The following is a 20,769-nucleotide window of genomic DNA, read 5'->3' on the forward strand; positions in this document are numbered from 1 at the left end:
AACAAGTTAGGTAATATTTTGTAACATATAACAGATTGAGTATTTATTATTAGATCCAATGTTCACATACAAAGGAACAGACAAATTGTGATGAGCAGTAGTACAATATTTAAAATTAACTGTGATGAACATTATGCCAGTTTTAGTATTTAATGTCAACCTACATTTTAGTTTAGAATTATGCTGTATAGAAATGAAAAGTGAAAAACACAAAGACAAATAATCCGTACACAGACACCAATTATTATTTTATGTTGACTAGAAAATGTGTGGAAAAAAAAATATCTGTATGAAAAACAGATAATTAACTAATAGTCACAATACTAGTCAGTTCAAACATTTTACACTTAATATCATTTACCGTCTAATTATTATATGGACAACCATAACAACATCTTGGATCATAAGTTAACAATTTGAAACTGACTAGGCATGCGTACAGAACATTAAAGCGTAGTTTAACAAGTTGATTGCATAAAACGTATATATAAAGTAACTCAATAACGGCTTGTCGTCTGCAACATGCATAAAATCATAACAATGAAAAAAAAAATATTCCAAATATACATATATTAAAAATTAAACATCTACAAATCTCACAAGATATATATATTGTACATATATATATACACTATACAATGTGTGTAATTAATATTCATTAACATAATGTTATAATTATGAGGTGATAGTTTAAGTTTAGTTTTTTCCCAAAACCTGAGATCTTTTTTGTTGATATTCTTTCAATACCTTACCTCACCCTTAATTAGTGAAAAAATTCAAGCACCACTGTAATTAATTTTAAACAGACAAAAAAAATGGTTTTAAATAAAAATATAAATATCTCTTGACAAAAATGATTGCACATAGTTTTGACCTATGTGTTTAACACATTCGACCACTGGAAATTAGGGACTGCAAATAGTCTTGATTGACTAGAAAGAAAATAGCACAGAGAGATTTTGCCAGTTATATATATTAATAATATCATAAATCCTATCTTTTTCTCTCATGTTTTATAAACTAGAAAAGAGATTATTTAGATGGAAATCTACATATATCTATTACATATATTATATATATATACACTACCTTAGCGACTTTAAGATTATATTCAAGTTTTATCACATAACTAATTACATGTATATTATTAACTCCTTTAATATTCAATGTGGACCATTGTACACAATTGTAAATATTCATAGCTATTGTCTTTTTAAGCCATCTAAGAATTTCACAGGTAAGTCTTTCTGAAGAATTCGGTCAGCTGCAAACCTTCCTTATATAATATTGTTTATATGGAGGTCCAGTAGCAACGCAGACCAATAAATATTTACAACACAAAAAGACCCAAGTCACCAGGGTTAACACAAAACTTTAGTTTTCTCTACTGTGTAACATGATCAACAAACAGATTAGATATAACACAGACAGTTTTAACGAGCTGCCTCCGTTGGCGGGACCACTGGTGGTTTTTCTGTCGGAGAATTGGAGCGTGATTTAGATGGTGTATCAGAGACAGTTGAAGGTGTTGGAGTGTCTTGAATGACTTGAGGAGGCGGGGAACTTGTTGAGTCTTTATTACTAGTAGATCTTCTCTGATCACGAGCTTCAGCGATACTGGCTACTTGAGACTTGCCACAGACATGATGATGATTTTCCCAGTCTTTATGTTGACAAAACGATCCACAATATCTAGCTATATTACATCCGCTACATGTTTCACTTGCTTTTCTCCCGCAATTCCAACAACTCTGAAATAAATACACACATAATAATTATTCCACTGCTTTATCAATATATTATTAATTAAATTAAAATCATATCTTAATTAGTTTTCTAAGTCATGTTCCAAAATTGTAGTTACAAAGATTAGAAATAAATTGCACAGTGCTAGCGATGAACAGCTCGGCACTAAAGCACTAAATAAGAAACTAACCATTTTAATGTAAAGTTAATTAATTTTTATTAAATTTAAAATTTGACTAATTTGACAAACCCTGCTGATATTTAAAATCAATCAAGATAGTCTGAAAATTATGAGACATTAAACTGTCTCCTACCTCACTTGATTCTTCCTGGTGATTTATCACTGCTACTGCCTCTTCCTGAGCTTGTTTTCTTGCATCATTAATAGATCGGTCTATTTTAAGTCTTTCATTAGCAACCAAATCTGATGCCTTCTGTTCAGCTGCAGTCATGGCTTTCTGTAATTCCAACATAGCTTGTCTTTTAACCTCGTTTACAGCTTCTTCTGAAAAGATGTACAAAATAAATTGTTGGTTTTTTTTCAGGCATCCATTGACTTAAAGATGCTGTTTCAGAATATCAATCCTCAGGTGAGATCTTTATCAAAGCTATTTAGATTCTTTACACCAAATGAACAGAATATGACAAATCAACAGTTTTAGTAGAATGCTTATCAGTTCACTTTAAATAATTCCTCAAATGCCCAGAGCAATTATTATATTGATAAACTATTTTTCAAAAGAGAATTCCTAACGTACCTGCCCTACTTCTGACATCTCTAATTTTATCATCGGTTTGACGTCTGGTATATTGCATCAAATCATTAGTTCTCTTTTTTACATCTTGATCCATACCCTCAGCATGACGTCTCATCCATACCGATAGTTCTTCACGATCTCGTATACTTCTTTCTTGTAAAACAGCCAAAGCTCGCTTTGTTTTATCGACCATACCAATAATACAGTTTAACATCTAAAACACACAATCAATGGTATTATTATATAAGAGATATAAAGACTAGATTACAAATCAATTAATCAAAAGTTATTCTAATTTCACTCTATTGTCAATTATTTATTAATTGATTGAGTTATTTACTGTATTGCTCTCCAAAAAACTCTGTACATAAATAGACAGGAATAGTTTTTGTTTGAAACGGAAATCCAATTTTGATGTGTAAAGGGGGACAACTCATGTCTGCCTAAAACATTAAAGAATAAAATAAGTTGAATGTATTTTAGACTTACTGATTCAACATGTCTCCAGTCATCATCTAATCTATCTAATGGATCAAAGCCTTCATTTCTTGTATAATCTGAAAATAAAGCAAAAATTGTCTTATAAAGAATATCCTTTTTCAAATAAATTAACCAATAAAACAGAGATTATTCAAAATGTTCCACACATCCAATTTCTATGTTTCAAAATGAATCATTATTGAATGAAACTTTCAAATATTTCAATCTGGTTTTTAAAATAATATGTACACTTACTGTAATTAGGAAAATGTCTTTCTCTTTCTCTCTCCCTATCCAACCTATCTCTTTCTACTTTTTCTCTCTCAAGTCGTTCACGCTCTCGTAATTCTCGTGATAAACTGATGTCCTCTAGTCGAATCTGACCATTGGGATTGAGATTTAGAGATCCATTTGGACTAATATGGTTGTTACCTAGCGGACTCATCTGATGATGTCTCTTAGCAGGATTTATTTCCAGGTGGTTATCTAATCCATTTTCTTTGGGTCTGGAGTGAAAAGAAAACGAACATTAAAATTTTCGAAATGTATTTACTAAATTATTAACTTTCTGTGAGACAGATTTTGAGGTTGATATATTTGTAAAACAAAAAGATACTGTATGTATAATGAAATCGACAATTTTTTTTTTTACAGAGATGTTTAAAGAGAATTTTAACTTGCTGATAAAGTATAAGATACACAGGAATTTTCTGTGAAAAAACTATTTTTCTTACCTATCAGGAGATCTTCTTTTACCATTTTCATTAAATTCTGAATTAAAGGAATCATGGGACTCTATTGGTGAATGTGCTGCATCAAAAATCACATGTTCATTCTGAGATAAAAATTGCTGTGGCGTCTGTTTGGCCATTCTAGCACAGTGTAACATTTCTCTTTGTAATAAGGGTAGATTAGCCTGTAGATAAAAATACAAACACATTTTTATACAACTGCATGATGTACAAGAAAAAATAAATATTATATACTCTTATAACTTACATGAGAAAATAATGATAAATATATTTTTGGCAAGTTTGGAATAAAAAAAACATTGTTGAGGAAACTTAACCTCCATGTTCTAAATAAAAAAATGCAAAAAGTCATATCCACTTCCATGTATAAAACAATAAAGCTAATACATACCTTAAGAAATGGTATTACAAATGGTCTTAATGGAAAATTGGTTGCTTCTTGCAGTTTGGAGTGAAATTCTTCAATAGATAGATGAGAATTCTAAGGAATAAAAATATACAGCATAACATTAGTTTAATATATCATTTCAGTTAGCCTTGACATAAAGCTGTCATAATATTTACTAAAGAGAGAATGTAGCCTACAGACAATACATCATGTAATGTCACTTATTGTCAATAGATCTTAAGTTACATATAATTAATCACTATAATAAAATGATACTAGATATAATGATATGCATTGTGTCAGCTATTTCAAATATGCCCATCGTCTAATGGACTGGCTCATTCACCAAATATTACTATAATAATGTACACATAAAATGCTATTAAACTTACCACAAGGCCAAGCACTAATGTTCGAACTCGTTCCCCAATTTCAGGTGATATATCTGATCCAAATTGCTGAAGTGTTGTTAAAAATCTTTTTAATTTACTGAGTTGACGTGCTCCACAAGCAGGGGGAAGTTGTTGACCTATGACAGTATTCATCATGGAGGGTGGTGATGGGGTTCGTCCATTCAAACTACTCAATGGAGAATGGGAACCATTCATTACTAAAAATACAATCAAAAAATACAGCTGTTAATACCTGTACTTTGTTTAGTTCAACAAAACATTTTCTTCCCTCCTAAAATAATTATAAATTAAAAGTTAAATTTTTGATTTTCTAAATTGGAAAAAGACAAATATCTAAATGTAAACTACACCATGCCCAGTAATAAAATTCAAAATTTGAGTCCAAATTTCGACTTAATCTGGTATTATCAATTTTACATACTCCATCCAATAACTTCACTATCATTATCTTACAGAAGCAGACAGGGTAAATGACTCTTTCTGGTTGTACAACTAGCTATATAATTAAACAAGTCTGCTTCATTTATTAAATTAAAACAAGGATTTTCAAAAATTTGACAGGTGATTATCTCAGATAGACAATTTTAATGATGTGGTCTTGATGAACACCAAATTCTTTGAGCTCACAATAATTAAAAGTGATTTTCCATTATTTTCATCTTTGGCAACACACATGCAAAATAATTTCCTTTTAAATGATAATCTGAAAAAAAAAACCTCTTTTTCAGTCAAGTGGCTGCACATGCGGTTTGTTAATGATGATCACTCATTATTCATTATCCGTGTTTTTTACATACCTGACACATTACTGTTAGAAGATATCGGTCTAGGTTGTGGTAATAAACCAGCCATACTATTAGGTGGTGTCGACGTCTGAGTTGATCCTTTAATGTCTGGAGAATCTGGCATTATGCTACTGCGATAATCTGCAAAGAGATTAAATAATGCAGTCTTACTTCCAAATAATTTACATAAATTTCCAACTAGATGTAATATCAATAACCATATGTTTAATATCACAAATAAATCTGTAGATCCAATACTATGACAAAATACTCTAGAAAGAAATATTTTAAACTATTGTTTCAATTAAAACAACATTTGTACCTTTGGTTTAAGTGTTCTGAGTTTAATATATTGCGTTTTCTTTGTTATAATTCAAATACCATATTGTCAGATGCTGAATCAAGTCCACAGAGATAACAAGAAATTACACTTTTTTTTCTGTCCAACTCTTTTAAAACAAGTCTGAGATTTATCTATTAATCCTTGCACTTAATTCTGTATGACTGCTACAAGTCCTGTGTTTACAATGCTAGCACAATAAAAACTATAACTCCAGTAGTCAAGGTAGAAATAAAACAGTGGCGAGAGTTACCACCATACTACAACAGCCAACTAACACAATCTACAGCTTTCTACAATAATCATCATATTTAATCCAATAGAACATCGTTGGTAGCTCACAACACCGCCCAAACAATAATGGATTTAAGAGACAATTGAACAAGTCTTCAGAAACAATCGCCTAAACATTGAAATCAGTCAACTGCAACAATGACATGTGACCAGCATAGCGTAGAAGCTCTCTATTCACTCATCGAACCCAAATACACCAGCTGATTGGCTGCAATATCCGTCTGATAGCTAAGGCACGAGCCACCAGCATCAATGTATTCACCAGCCAACAGATTCGATTTCTCCTGTCTCATTACCATCACATAAAGGACAAGTATCTATATAGCAGTTAAACGTACTATCATCATTATTACATATGGTAGCACAGCTTTATGTTTATTGTCCCCTCACAAAAACTTCGTCAAATCCAGTACGGTATTACACAAGATAAAGTCTAACCAACCAATAAAATGGTGACCAACACAATGAGCGACATATATAGGTTGTTTGTTGTAAAGAAGAGGCAGGTGGGACCACTATAGTAGCAAGATGTTACCAGCAAACATTAAGGTGTCCAGATGTGAGATACTGAATCGACAAGAGAATGCAAACAATTGATTTGGACAATACTTAGTAAACTGAGCTATTGAGAAAGTCAGTATCAAACAATCGTATTGCTACAATACAACTTTTAATCTTCCTGTTTCCATATGTTCATACAAAAGCCTGCGCTTTCAATGGCCTCACAATAACTCTGATTAATATATAATGTTTGACGACAAAACTTCACTTCTTTAAATGGTACTTATGAGTAATAAACAAAAAAGGTTGCCTTAGGAATTCCATATGGTCCCATATCAAAACTTGACAGTAATGGAGAAAAAAACTACTCAGTGTTTATTTGAATTATTTATGTGCAAATTATCAACTTCATTTTACATGGTAGTTCTATCAGCCACATTTCATCGATATGTTTCCAAAGATAATAAATATTCATGACTTAGTTAGCAGTTCATTATTCTAGACTTAGTCAGGGAAGCCAACAAAAAACAAATGAATTCAGGGAATAACACAGACAAAAAAATTAAATTACATGTATGTTAACAGAAAATCATTACAGACAAGACATAAAATATTTAAAACTTACATTTACAATCTAATAGTAAAAAATAGTTCAATGATTATTAAGTAAGTGAAATAATGTTTCAGAGAAAATTGAAATAAGAAAATTGGTAAAACCAAATGACTGCCATTGATTTTATTGTAAAAACAGGGTCCAAAAGATAAATTTCAGTTTTTGAAAGTGTGCTAAAATGTGAAAAACTTACGTTCAAGATTCCAATGTAAGACGATAATCCAGTGAAAGTAATATGGGTAAGATAGTATGTATAACTATATCAACAACAGCTATAAACACAATTAACAAATCAGGTGGAAAATTATCCTTTTACTACGCAAATCGTGACAATAGATCATTCCTCACAAAATCCAAGGATGAGCCTGCAGACGTCAAACACTGACTGTTATACAACATGAAAATAAGTAAACTGACTTTAGAGCTTAATTTCCACTACAATTATACAGTGCAGATGGCTCTCTCTGTTTCCCGCTTAATTGTACCATCTGCCTTCAATCTTGAAAGAGTAGGAACTATGTGAAGTTATCTGTTCCTCATATTATCTAGACCTTGCCAAACACAATCAGTCAAATGCACAGCTGTAAATAATTGGTAGATATTGGCAGAGGTTTTAATCATTGACAGTAGTGATACCTATACTCATATGGTCAGCAAGAGCACAATCAGGTTGAAGAAGGTACTGTTCCTGTCTTATCTGTCCATCTACTTGGCACCATGTCAATGAATACAGCAGATGGGGGGATTATTAGACCAAGTGTTGATGCTTTCACCAACAAAAACTCTCAACTCTCTCATATTTCGTACAAACTGGTTATTTGGACAAAATACAACCATGATAACAATTTCAGGTTTAAAATGAGTCTTACCTTAATCTTAGAGCAACGAAAATGTTTACCTTCTTATTATCAATCTCAGACAAATAATAAACTTTAAAACCTGGGCGGCAATGTTAATAACGACCAACCAAATCAAGATACTTGAAAAACTCTTAAATCTTTTTCTAATTTCACATGAAAAGTGCACAAATTCTTCCTTTTAACTAAGCGAACAGATTTAATGAAAATAATATGAAAAGTTTAATGAAGAAGTCATGTTAATATGTACCTACCCTTCATGACAAGCCACTGATCACAATACAAACTATCTTGCTTCATGTCGATTTGTAAACTGACTAGTATACACTGCCTTATTTTTGGCTGTCAATCCAAGAGCTTGTGCCCCGCCCACCCACCTGTGCCCTACCATCTGGTAAAGATTAAGTTGGCCAGACAGCCTGGTACCAGTGAGGAATGTACAAGGAACCAGATACCTTCAGTTTGGCACCATGTGTTTCCCATTAACTTGTCTTCTCCAAAATACAAGAACTGCTATGTATACATACGTCTAAATACAACATGGTGAAGCTCTTATACTTTCAGCCAAACGGGCACCTTTAACTTTATTCACACGTAGAAAACTGACTCCTTGAAAACAATTTGGTTTCAAAACCCAAGCATATCATTTCTTTCATCAACCAATATCATCGTTTCATAATGTAATGTAAACATTTTTAAACATATATTAAGGCCTATGAAACTTAAAAGAATTTAAAGAACTGATTCTTTGTAGTTTTAAAAAATATAACTTATCTTGTCATGACAGATATCACAATTAATTGTAAGTATTTCAATGTGAAGAAAACTGATTTCCTAATGTATTAAACATTATAAGCAAGTAAAAACTAAGTGATAAATTTCATAAATGGTAATATTCTTAAGAGTTTCCTTTAGATGAATGTACTCTTAAACAAAATAATTCATTTTTAAAATCTTTTTGTATAAATAACCAGAAAAAAAATGAGAAAAAATCTGTAAATCAGATGAATTTTGACAATTACTAAATGAAGCTAGTCCTGAAATTACCTAGTTTGTGTCAAGTGGACATTAAGCTCCATTTCTCGCTCCATAAATGAAACCATCACAATTATGATGCCATAAATTAATCCAGCTCGATTTGGACAATTATTTAGAACTATTATAATCACCTTTTAGTCATGAAAATAAAGAATACAGCTATAAATTCCAATAGAGCAGAGTTGGTGGCGGTGGTGTAATACAAGCAGTGTTTAATTCAACTAACTGACCACTGATCAGATCAAGTTCTGGTAACCTCATCCTCCAACAAACTAACTAAATATGTTGACCAGTTAACTGACCTACAGTATTGACCTTCTGACTTCTGCCACCTTTATCTTATTACCAATCTCTTTATTTATTGGCCTCAGGTGTTAGGTACATCACCTTCATTAGCCAAACTTGTGGTCTACCCACTAATTACCATAATCTGCTTATTGTTCTACTCATCAGAAGGTAGCAATAAAAGAAAGTCCTAGTTAGTTTTTGGCACCCTTCCGGTAATTGGTTTAAATTGATTGGGAGTAAATTAATAGGAAAAACAGAATAGTCAAGCAACAGAGATTACAGAATTTTTAAGAAAGTGTTCAGTTTATCATTAAATAGATAAAAATACCATGGTCACATTTTCATCTTCACTAATGCGTTAATAGAACATATTGAATATTATAAATTAAAATAAATTTAAATATTTCTGGTAATATTAAGAACATAACCTTTGGATTAGAAATCTTCTATTTTTTTTTTAAATTTGGCCAATGCAATTAAATACTTCTAGTTAATAATTTCTATCTAATATATCCTTTAATAATATTATTTTTTCTTTATAATCATACAGTAAAACAAAAGGACAAATAAACTAGAGTATTTTTTCGTGTTTCTAATAAAGAAAAAAAACTCAATTGTTTTGAGAAAAACAAAGGAAAAAACTGATAGCATGCAATGTGGCAAAGAATTTGTTCTGAATTGTTTTATTAATTAATGTAAGAGGTTGAAGTGTAGCACAGGTAGTCAATCTGTTCCTATGTTTACTTGGTAACTCTACTGTGTATTATCAGAACTTCTACTAAAACAATCAGTGTATATTATCTTAATTCTCTGGGGTCATAAATTAATCAACAAAATATTGTAATACACTAGCAATACCGCTGATAAAAACACTATACTTGTAGTAACGCCAGAAGGCAGGCACAAACCAGCATTCATAAAATATTCCATGACTAATGATATTCTACAGAATTAATTCTATACACAAGAGATGAGCTACCAACAGCACATGTGCCAAAGGGTGGCACGCAAGAAAGTTGGGTGACACACCTAATCCAGAAAAAAAATCATTTTTTTTGATTAAAAAAAAGTTTTAGATAATTAAAGTCACAGCATCTGTTTCCATTTTTAAGGTAATAAAATGAAACATAAAATATTTATTTCTCAGAATATCAATGATTTCTATATTAATTTATAATCAATTCTTAAAATCTATTCCATGAAGACACATTATTGAATAAAACATGTTACAAGGTATTTACATAAAGGAATAAAAACCTGTACAGGTAACAAACATACATAGTTGAAGGTACACAAAGATATGGTTACAATAACATAAATGACTGGTATCCACAAGCACTTAAGCATTTCAATAAGTCTACAATTTTGTTTTTCAACATTAACATTTTAAATTGTTAGGAATCGTTGAATTCATTGAAGATTGGTTCTTGATATAAAAATCTGTAGCCCAAATTTTTTTTCTGAATGTTATTTGTGGGATGTTAATAAATCAATTTCATATCCTCTACCTCCTGGCGCATTAGAGTATGAAAATATAAGTGAAAATAAGGGATACATATTTTTCTTCAAAAACAAAATGCTTATAATTTTTATATCCAAAGATTAAAGAAATCAGTGAGAAATTTCTAAACTTATTTAATACCTTATTTGTAAACCACCTGGGTGTTCTTTTTCAAGATTGTTTGGAAACTCCCTTTTTAACCATTAAAATCAATTCTTTCAGCCATCTATAAAAAGCAAAACTCTAATTCACCCACCCCCTTTAAAAGCTGTTATTATAGCAAATTTCGAGACATTATATTTCTAAATACACCCACTGTAAACAATCTTTTGCTGAACTATGTAAGGCAGAGATCAGTAATTGAACCTGAGGCTAGACAGGGGTTTTGATTTACAAAAGATCCCAATAAAAACATTTCTGTATAATCAGATTAAATGTGTCTTACACTATCCATTTGTAACTGATGCCTCAGATTAGATTGAATTCGTTATGGTGGACAATTGTTTTTAAAAGAGATTGAACAATATTAGGCTCAGCTGTTGACTCAGAACTTAATAAAATCAATCATTTGTTACATGTCCTAATCAATAATTTAGAAGAAAGTCATTATCTTCAAAATGGCAGTTAGACATATGCAAATCATTATGAAATAAACATTTGATTGAAACTGACACTTTGACTGAATCAAACATATTCTTTAGTATAATGTGTCACATGCTTTGTTCATGTTCAAACAATTTACCATAAACTAGTGTATACAACCCCATTATTAAATGAGCCCAAATTTGACATAATTTACCATAAACAGAAAGCAATTCTATTACTCTAAAAACATCTCTAAATCTTTCAGTTATGAAAATTATTTCTTTACCCTACCAAATGCATGAACAAAAAAAAATGTTGTAGAAGGTTTACCATGTGTTACCATGTGATATCAAGGCTATGGTTATTTTGTAACATTTGTAGGACTTCCGTTAATCTACACCACTTCTGGCTACAATTACCTGTACTATTACAAGCAAGATGGGTTCCTTTTCCTTTCTGTGTCATTGCGTTTTGTAAACAATCTGCTAATTATGCATAGGAAAAGCTCAAATAATTGAAAAATGTGGACCAGTGCTGGCACAAACGGGCAGAAATCAACTAATGACTGTTTATTTGAAAATGGTTGCCATGTGTTGACCAAATTAGGCGGTGGAGTTGCCAGGGGTGGTGCCAGAACACTAACTGTCTCTTATCTTAGACAAGAATCAGGACTGAGTGGCGTTGGTTCCACCTGTCTAAACAACATGTATACATACTGGTGACGAGGGGTTATCTTCATAACACATGCTACCTATTACTGGATTTCTCCATACAAATTCTGACAGTGTGAAAAAGTTCAACATTGTTCTGGTTTCAGTTAGTAAAAAATGCACCCATCCTTTAAAGCTTACAACAATATTTCAAATTTTCAAAAATCCTCGCAGGTTACCACTACGTAACAAATTTATTGCAAAGAAAAAATGACAATTTCCAAATATTCTTTTGGCTTTTTCCATCTCCTCAACGTTTTAACCTTCATGAAGGTAAAGTACAATTTTGATATAAATACCATGAAAGCCCTGTCCTGCACCCTGTAGTTACAGCTTGAACAAAACATTTCCACAATATTGACAATTCATCAGCAACCAAGTGAACCAACGGCTGTTGGATAAATTTGATGAACATGAAAACCAACTCAATTCTTTGAAGATTTTTATACAAGAAATCAATCATTGTTACAATCCATGTTTCAAAATTTTATGACAATTTTGCTTTTTAACTCCCATATCTTCTAGTTTTCTTGGATCACCCATCCTTGTTAGCCTGTCACCTTATTGTACATTGTACGTTTGTTGCGACTGTTTATAGTTCGATCCCTGCATTGACCAAGAAAGTTCATCAGGATTTTCTGACATTAAACTCCATTTCATTTCATTTTTTTGTAACTGTTTATAGTCCACCTGTACCATACTTTTCATAATTCATGTGTCTTTAATCAGCACAGAAGTGAAACAAAATAAGGTGCAGTAATTCTACAATGAGTTTTTTCAAGTCTTGCACATGCAACTCTTTTGAATATCGTTAGCATATGCAATATTTACTTAGTTTATCAGTAACGTGTCAGAAACAAAAAATCAAGATGTTTACATTCAAAGTTTATTATAATGCATACTTTATAAAATAAATTATCTGATTTTGTATTGATGATATTGATAAGGGGGTCTTAGAAAATTCCAAGATTTACTTTTCTATTCAAGAAAAATAGCCATCATGATGCTCCATTACATCATCAAAAAGTGAGTAATACCTCTCTTAAATGTGTGAAATATCAAAAAGTTAATGATGAAAACTGAATTCTATTTGTACACAAAGTTTAATAACCTGTTAAAGTTATTCCAAGTAATGTAAAGATGGTGGTTTATTACATGCTGCTGAGTAATGGTGGTGTAATAGTCAAGATTAGTTTTGGTATCAATCAGTGAGATCGTACCTAACGACATCCAATCATATTATACCATGTGAACAAAGCCTCTATTAATATCTTTACGTTGTCTGTTGTCGTGAACATATGTTAAAAAACTTGGTGCCAATATAGAATTGTTCCATCACCAGATCAGTGAGATAGGCATCGGTAAAGATTGTAAAAAACGCAAACTGTGACTGACAACGTCAAAACATAAAACAGGAGGAAAATAAATAGCCAACAAGTATCTGTCATTTCGACACTTTAAACACGTGTTGCCAATATGAGCCAAGATTGCCTCAGAAACAACTGGAAAAACGCAGGCAAGATAAATAGATGGCAGCCAGCACATGTGTTGGATTAAGAACCAAAACAGAACTGGCGCCAGTCTGCTTATAGGCGCGGGTGTTAGTCTGTTGTTTGATGGATTGAGGATTCTAAGTGAAAACACTGGTGTATAGGTTTTGATATATACGACCACACTCAGAGTCCAGATGACTTGACTGTTTAATTTAGCAAGAAAGAAAACATAGTCTTTAAGTTCATACCAAATGTAATATTAACATTTAGGACATTTTTTGTGGAACTGTAAACAGTTTTCTTTCCTACATCCTCCAAAACAAAATATATTTTGAAAACATATATGTACACAGTAAACTATGTGCGAACATAATGCATGATTTATCTCAGATTTATCTGAATGAAAGATTAGGGTTTTACATCAGTAGAACATAAGGTGTAGTCCACAGAGCACATAAGGTTTAATCCTCATTGGAACATTAGGATTTTACATCAGTAGAACATTAGATTTGTACTTGGTACTTGGTGGGTCATTAGGGTTTTATATCAGTAGAAAGTAAAGGGTTTATCCTTAGTAGAACATTAGGTTTAATGACCACTGGGGTTTTATCTCAGTAGAAAGTTAGGTGTTTTCCTTAGTAGAAACTCAGTGGCATATAAGGTTTTACACCTCACAGGAACATTAGGGTCTTACCTGAGTAGAAAATTAGGGTTTGTTCATAACAGAACATTTGTGTTTTTTACTCAGTAGAATATTTGGGGTTTCGTCCAAGTGATTTTGCAAGCTGCATATTCTGAAAATCTTGAAATAACATTTTCTATGCATTTTATGTCTTGCAAATCTGATTATGAATACTATTATTCAAAAGTTACATCCCACAGAGTTTGGAATCTGGAATTTAACTCAACAAGAATGGCCTTTAATAAGAAGTAAATTCTCATATTAAACTCATTAGAAAATCATTCAAGTGAGTGAATTAAAGCTTTAAATCAGTGAAAAATAAACAAGTACCCTTTAAATTTTGGATCAACGTTTCCTGTCAAAAACCTGAGAAACTCTGATCTGGAACAACAACAAAATGTTTTTCAAATATTACTTGTGAAAACAAAAACCAGCCCTGCACAAAACAATTTTGGGGAGTAAAAAAATGTTAGGCAGTTTTCTGTTATACCAATGCACCTCAAAACTTCTGACAAGTTATCAGCAAGAAATACACATAAGAGAAAGAAGATCTGTACGGCAGGTTTTCGCTAGACTTGCTGTCTCCAGCACACATGGTTTTGATAGGTATACTCTCTACAGCTGACTGCTACCAAACTCCTGATGCCTTGTAACTGATTACTGACAAACCTTATGTTTTTGAATACATAAATATGTTCCTTCCTCTAAAATGGTTCTAATAAAAGCTATTTGCTAGAAAATGTTAACACAACCCAGATGCCGAGTGGAGTCTATATAAAGAGCTGAGTGAAACTAGAGCCAAACCATGGTCCTCTGAATCAAACAACAGGAAAATAAAATGGGAAATCAATTAAAGATAGTTCCAAAATGTATTAGAGTAGCAGAATACATCCATTGTCTCCTTCTTGAAATATTAAACTTTCCAAATCTGCTGTTGCTATTTATTTACCAGTAAATGGCGCTTGCCACATTAACTTAACACTTTAATGCATCAACAAGCCAAGAGTGTTAACAGTTGTTTAAGTTTTGTATGTGTTGCAGTACTGTGGTAAGGATGGGGACCTTGGTTTATACTTTTGTTGTACCATAGGGCTTGTGTTACTCTCTGTGTAATATTATTACCTTAAATAGTTAAAACAGAGCTCAACAGTGAAAACATCAAACCATTTTATTATCGCTTTAAAACCTACATGGATGTCATGTTGTGATATTAATATGTTTGATACTTTACAGGACATTATTACACAAATAAACTTTTCTTAAATGCCTGATACTTTTAACTTATGTCACAATAATCATTAGTAGAAATACATTATTATTTTACCATTTGCCAGAAATAGTATGAAATCTAAAAGAGAAAAATTAAATGTCAAGAGGACGGCCTATTAAAAATAAGACATTTGCATGATATAAAAGACCTTTGGCTAAATTGGTGCAAAGCAATATGAACAGTCTTTTAAAATTGCTTTACAAGACAACATTTGGAAAAAAATTTGAAACATCTGAAATATTCAAATATATTCCTTCACAAATCTATCTTCTTGATTTGTTTCTAAGCCTTTCAGGATTGCCATTTTACATTTCCTCTGCTGTTTACATACTTTTGACTATTCATAGCCAATGTCTCTCTTATTCTGCAAAACTATCTGGAACTTAATTTATATTAGAACATAGTACACAACCTTACAATATTTTACACAGAATATCCAAGATATTACACCATTTTAAACTGACATGACTGTGGTATTTCAAGGATCTATTGTTACTAACCAACAACCATTCTGTTAAATGGAAGACCGATCCTACACATGTCTTCTGTCTTGTACATTCTTTAACTGATAATATATGCCTGTCAATTATCTTGTATCAAGGGGACATTACTCATGCCACCAGCTGTAAAGTTTCCAACAAGGTGTGACAACTTATTACATCTGTTGTATTACCTTGAGAACCAACCAGCCTTTATATAATATTATATCAACAAATATACACAACTGTCAACGTGACAACAGACATTTATCTCCGAGTTGACTAAAAACATTACAAAAGCTGTTCATAAGAGAGGTTAGAAAGAAAGGTCATCAAGCGTTTGTTGTCATTAATATCATTAATTGTTTTTATCATGGATAATTTCATAAACAATGCAGAATAATTGTAATATAAATGGCACCAGGTGCAAACACTAAAACTTCAAAGTATTCAGTGAATCTAAAATAGTTAGCTACACAAACTTACCACAGGACAACATCCAGGAGTTCAATGTGACAAGCAATATCAGCAAAACCCACCAAATTAAGGTACAACACCTGCCAGTATCATAGCTACCAAACCAAAATATGGTGCACAAAGCAATTATTTCATCTAATTAATCGTTCTACTCTTTTAACATAACATGAGGAAAGGTACAGGACAACAAGTAGCAACAAACCAAACTGACATTCTTCACTTTCTTTTGATGTAACAATTAAAAGAAATCCTGACTAAGGTAGCTATAAGTGTCAACTGTAATACTTCAAGATAAAAAACAAGTTCAATTGTAAAGGTACAAACAACTTGAGTAGAATGAGTCGATGTGACACTATCATCTTTAAAAAGATTGTAAAACTCCTCACTTCAAGTACCCCAACTCTCAGATTTTATTTGTTTGGGAGTGAAATTTGGCAGCTTCACCATTATCTGATAGCTGTTAACCTGTTGGTCAGTATCGAAGATAAAATTCCTCTTAAATCTATCACCATTTTTGTGAGTATTTGGTTTGATGTGCACACTATAGTAAGATAAAATGACCATGTAAGTCAGAGGGAAAAAAAGGAACCAATGAAAATGTGCTTAATAAACTTGTCTTTATCTTTTAGAATTAAGATACCTTATTGTTTAGTTCCCATGATATCTGACCTTTGAGAACTATGCTTGTAGAAAACAATTCTCTTAAAAAACAAAATAAGAAACCCAGACATTTAATTTATGAGAAATGCTACATCTTCTACAGACTCCTATGTAGGCTAACTAGCACATTAAAAACTCTTATTCCAGGTATGCAGCAAATAAAGCAAAGGAGACTGTCCACCGATTTCTGTCAATAATCCATGACAACTACCGAATCAATTTTTGAAAATTTTCAATACCTCCGTTCAAGTACCAAACTAAATTAAATATTGTATTTGGCATGTCACCATCCCATGTAGAAGTAGCGATTGACAAACCGAAAGAATTAAAACACAATGAACAGACAGATAATTTCCCCACACAAAATAAACAAGTTGTCATATTTATTAAAACCCAGGCCATTTTAAAGCTTGGGAACATCAGATTGAAAGATTGTGTAGTACTATTGACATCACTCATGCATTCTTTACATAAGTACTTCGACCTTATTAAAATTTTATAAAGAATCAAACGTTTATGATGAGTTCATACATAGCTATCTACAAAACGGAACATAAAGTATATAAAATAAACTATATGCTTTATTTCTTAATAAACATCCCATCTCTTCTTTAACATATAATCATTTAGATTTTACGACAGTTCATACACGACTATCTCTTGAAGACATGAGGTGTTATTCTCTGTGATCATGTTGATAGCTACAGACTTTTTTCCTTTTACACTTTGTAGTAGGCGCCACATGACTGTTGAAAACATTGACTTATCATAAGAATACCACTACTAAACATATGCTTAAACTATTAGTGTAAATTGTATGAACCTAAAACCTCAATCAGATAACAAGATGTTGCATGCATATGATGCATTTTTCAAAGATTCTAAGATGTCTACTTCTTTAAAAAGAAATCCCGGAATTTCAAGAATGAAGAGAAAAAAATCTTATCATTATCTGAAGATCCTAATTTGAAAACACACCATTTATAGCTTTATGCTTGAAACACTTATAGAATCATCCCTGCTTTACAATAGAACGATTGTTCCAAAGTGTGAAATACCCTAGACATGAGGCAGATGCAGGGTTACATAAAATCTATCATATATATGTATTAGTGACATCGTACCACATGTGATCTGGAACAAAGTGACATAATTAGTCTCTTAAACCACATGCTAACATACAACTCAACCAAATCAGGAGGCTAACTCGGGATAGATCTGTCTTAAAGGTGGAATAAAAGTTGTACACCTGAGACTCATCAGTTCATAAAAATATCCAAAATATCCTGAGAGTGTCTTAAAGAGGCAGTTTATGCAAGAGCTAAATCTGCTTATTGCATGTCTTTTTTCTGGCTTTAAATGTTCTATAAATTATTATTTAGACTTTTATTAACATAGCAAGTCCATAATCAAGTCTCTAGACTATCAAATATGGCTTAGATGTAGAATGGATTAGACAATGGCAGCCACTTACAGAAACCGTGGATTGAAGGATGAAAATCAAGACTGTTTATTATCATGGCAATGGTACTTGACAATCCAGAATATGAACTGTCAATCAGCAGAGACAATTTAGTCTATTTCCTGTCAGAACTCTAAACATTCATACCCGTAATTTGAATGAAATTTTCAATATATTCATTTTCATTATCTATATTTGTACCATTTTTGCAAGAACAGCGACCTTCTTCTCTAATTCTTACATAATATATGCCTCATTAAATTGAAGATTAACATTTTTATTTTATTGTTATATGACAATGTTTGTCACTTTATATATTTGATACAATATTAACATATCAGAGATATCTAATACCATTTGGACTAAATGGTCTCTGTATCCCATCAGCTGTTCTATTATAAACTCATTTCCTTATCAACCATTTCTTCATTAATTAATATCAATTATTAATCAACTGGTCTGCAATCATATTCAAATTCTATATTGAATATATCAAATTTGCCTTTATTCCAGTTCAAAATATTTTAAATTTACTTGCCCTTACTTTCTTGTTTCTTGACTATTAGCAAGACTATGGAAATTGGTCAAGTTGAACCCCTCAAGTTTAATCTGTCCTTCTACACAGATAAGACAAGACAGGAAAATATGCAGGAAAATTAATAAAATTCTAATTGATACAGAGCAGCTGTGAGGATGAGAGCAATTTCCGAGCCTTGTGTTGAACATATGGCCAATGAGATAAAACAATCAATAATCGTGATGAGTGTTCAGTTTCCTCTAAATATATTAATTTATTACTAAACTTTATAGGGCATTTAAGTAACCAAGTTAAGTAACTAAGTTAAACAAAACTTTTACACTTTCTCCTATATAAAACATGTCTAAATAATAGTTATTGTATTAATTAATGATGGTCTTTTATGATAAACAGTGTTGAATTATCTTTAACATTATGAATGATTGTAAAACAGAAGGTCCATGTGGCAGCAGCAATAAAATTTAAATTAAAGTTAGATTTTTGTCCAGTCTGTCCTTCATAAAAGTTATTTACATATCAGATTGATCAAACTGCTCCATAAAATTATATTAGACTATACAAGTCGATATCTAAATGAGTCTTAATAAAAACTGAATATCCATTTTTATGTTAGACTCTGATCTAAATTAATATATAAATTTAGAATAAGTATATCCTTATAATGAATTTTTCTAACAGTGAAAAGACACCTGTTATACATGTATATCTATTATCAAATTTCATTTTCATTTCTGCTTTACTAACAACTGAACATATATATTCTAGTTTTAAGCAATATTTATATCCATCTGTAGAATAATTATATCATTTAAATGCAAACCCGGACCAATGCCTTATGTAAATTTATCTACATTTACTTTAAATTGATAACGATCTAATGTACACAAAATGAAATGTTTTAAATATTTTAATAATGTAAATATGTATTTTTCAGGTGTTGTATTACTAAATATGATTAATATCAATTAAACAAAGACAAGTTTTGTCACATATATCATACTGATATATTCAATTCAAATAATAATATTAATATATCTTGGAACATATTCATTAGAAACAATATAATTTAATCTATTGAATAGGTATTTTAAATAGAATTACTTCAAATAATGTTTGATAAATTATCGATTAATGGAACAAACTCTATGGATATAACCCACGCTTCTTTTATTTATCATATCAACTAAATTGATTAATCATGGAAATATATAGATTGAAATAAATGGTGGCACCTTATATTTTTTTTCTGATGCATAAAAAACCTATTTTATCATCTAATTAAAGAGAATTGCAAGTAACTAGTACACCTGTGACAATAATAAATACCTAAGCACACCTGTTTGTCTGCAATAGTTTTCTCAGGTGCAAAAATATTTGCTAAACGTCCTCTTCAAAAAATGAAGGAGCCATCTTAACAGATACCTTAGTTAGGAGATTACAAGTTTGTTTAGAATAGAATATATCAAAGGCCACTAAGCATCTTTGGATAAAACAAAACTTGACTAAAATTGTTAAGACTAAAATACTTGTTCGGTTTGTATGAACTTGACATCAATATATACACAGTAAGTCCTAATCTCTAGACTATCTTCAAAAAACACTATATGAAAGGCAACCATTTTCTATCATAACAAATTCACAAACCAATCTGTTATTGAA

General features: G+C 31.3%; 2 protein-coding genes across 10 annotated transcripts in view; one reads left to right on the plus strand and one right to left on the minus strand.

Annotated features, from left to right (window-relative positions):
• Positions 1-20,769, plus strand: part of LOC126816666 (uncharacterized) — a 142,554-nt gene that overhangs the window by 111,203 nt on the left and 10,582 nt on the right. The window lies entirely within an intron of this gene.
• LOC126816667 (protein CBFA2T1) overlaps positions 12-20,769 on the minus strand; it is a 77,556-nt gene continuing 56,798 nt past the window's right edge. For 2 of the 9 annotated variants that reach the window (XM_050543388.2, XM_050543381.1), the window contains exons 2-10: positions 5,335-5,463; positions 4,517-4,734; positions 4,128-4,217; positions 3,719-3,900; positions 3,240-3,490; positions 2,994-3,061; positions 2,505-2,718; positions 2,061-2,251; positions 12-1,751 (exon numbers count right to left, since the gene is read on the minus strand). In XM_050543388.2, the coding sequence (XP_050399345.1) occupies positions 1,434-1,751; positions 2,061-2,251; positions 2,505-2,718; positions 2,994-3,061; positions 3,240-3,490; positions 3,719-3,900; positions 4,128-4,217; positions 4,517-4,734; positions 5,335-5,446 (1,644 nt within the window). In that variant the 5' untranslated portion in view covers positions 5,447-5,463 and the 3' untranslated portion in view covers positions 12-1,433. Of the gene's footprint in view, positions 1,752-2,060; positions 2,252-2,504; positions 2,719-2,993; positions 3,062-3,239; positions 3,491-3,718; positions 3,901-4,127; positions 4,218-4,516; positions 4,735-5,334; positions 5,464-5,644; positions 6,651-7,263; positions 7,754-8,181; positions 8,319-15,994; positions 16,020-19,116; positions 19,205-20,769 lie in introns of those variants that run through there. The other 7 variants (XM_050543386.2, XM_050543383.1, XM_050543384.1 and 4 more) reach the window with 7 other exon arrangements.

The sequence above is a fragment of the Patella vulgata genome, chromosome 3, assembly GCF_932274485.2.
Source record: "Patella vulgata chromosome 3, xgPatVulg1.2, whole genome shotgun sequence".
NCBI classification, from domain to species: Eukaryota; Metazoa; Mollusca; class Gastropoda; family Patellidae; genus Patella; species Patella vulgata.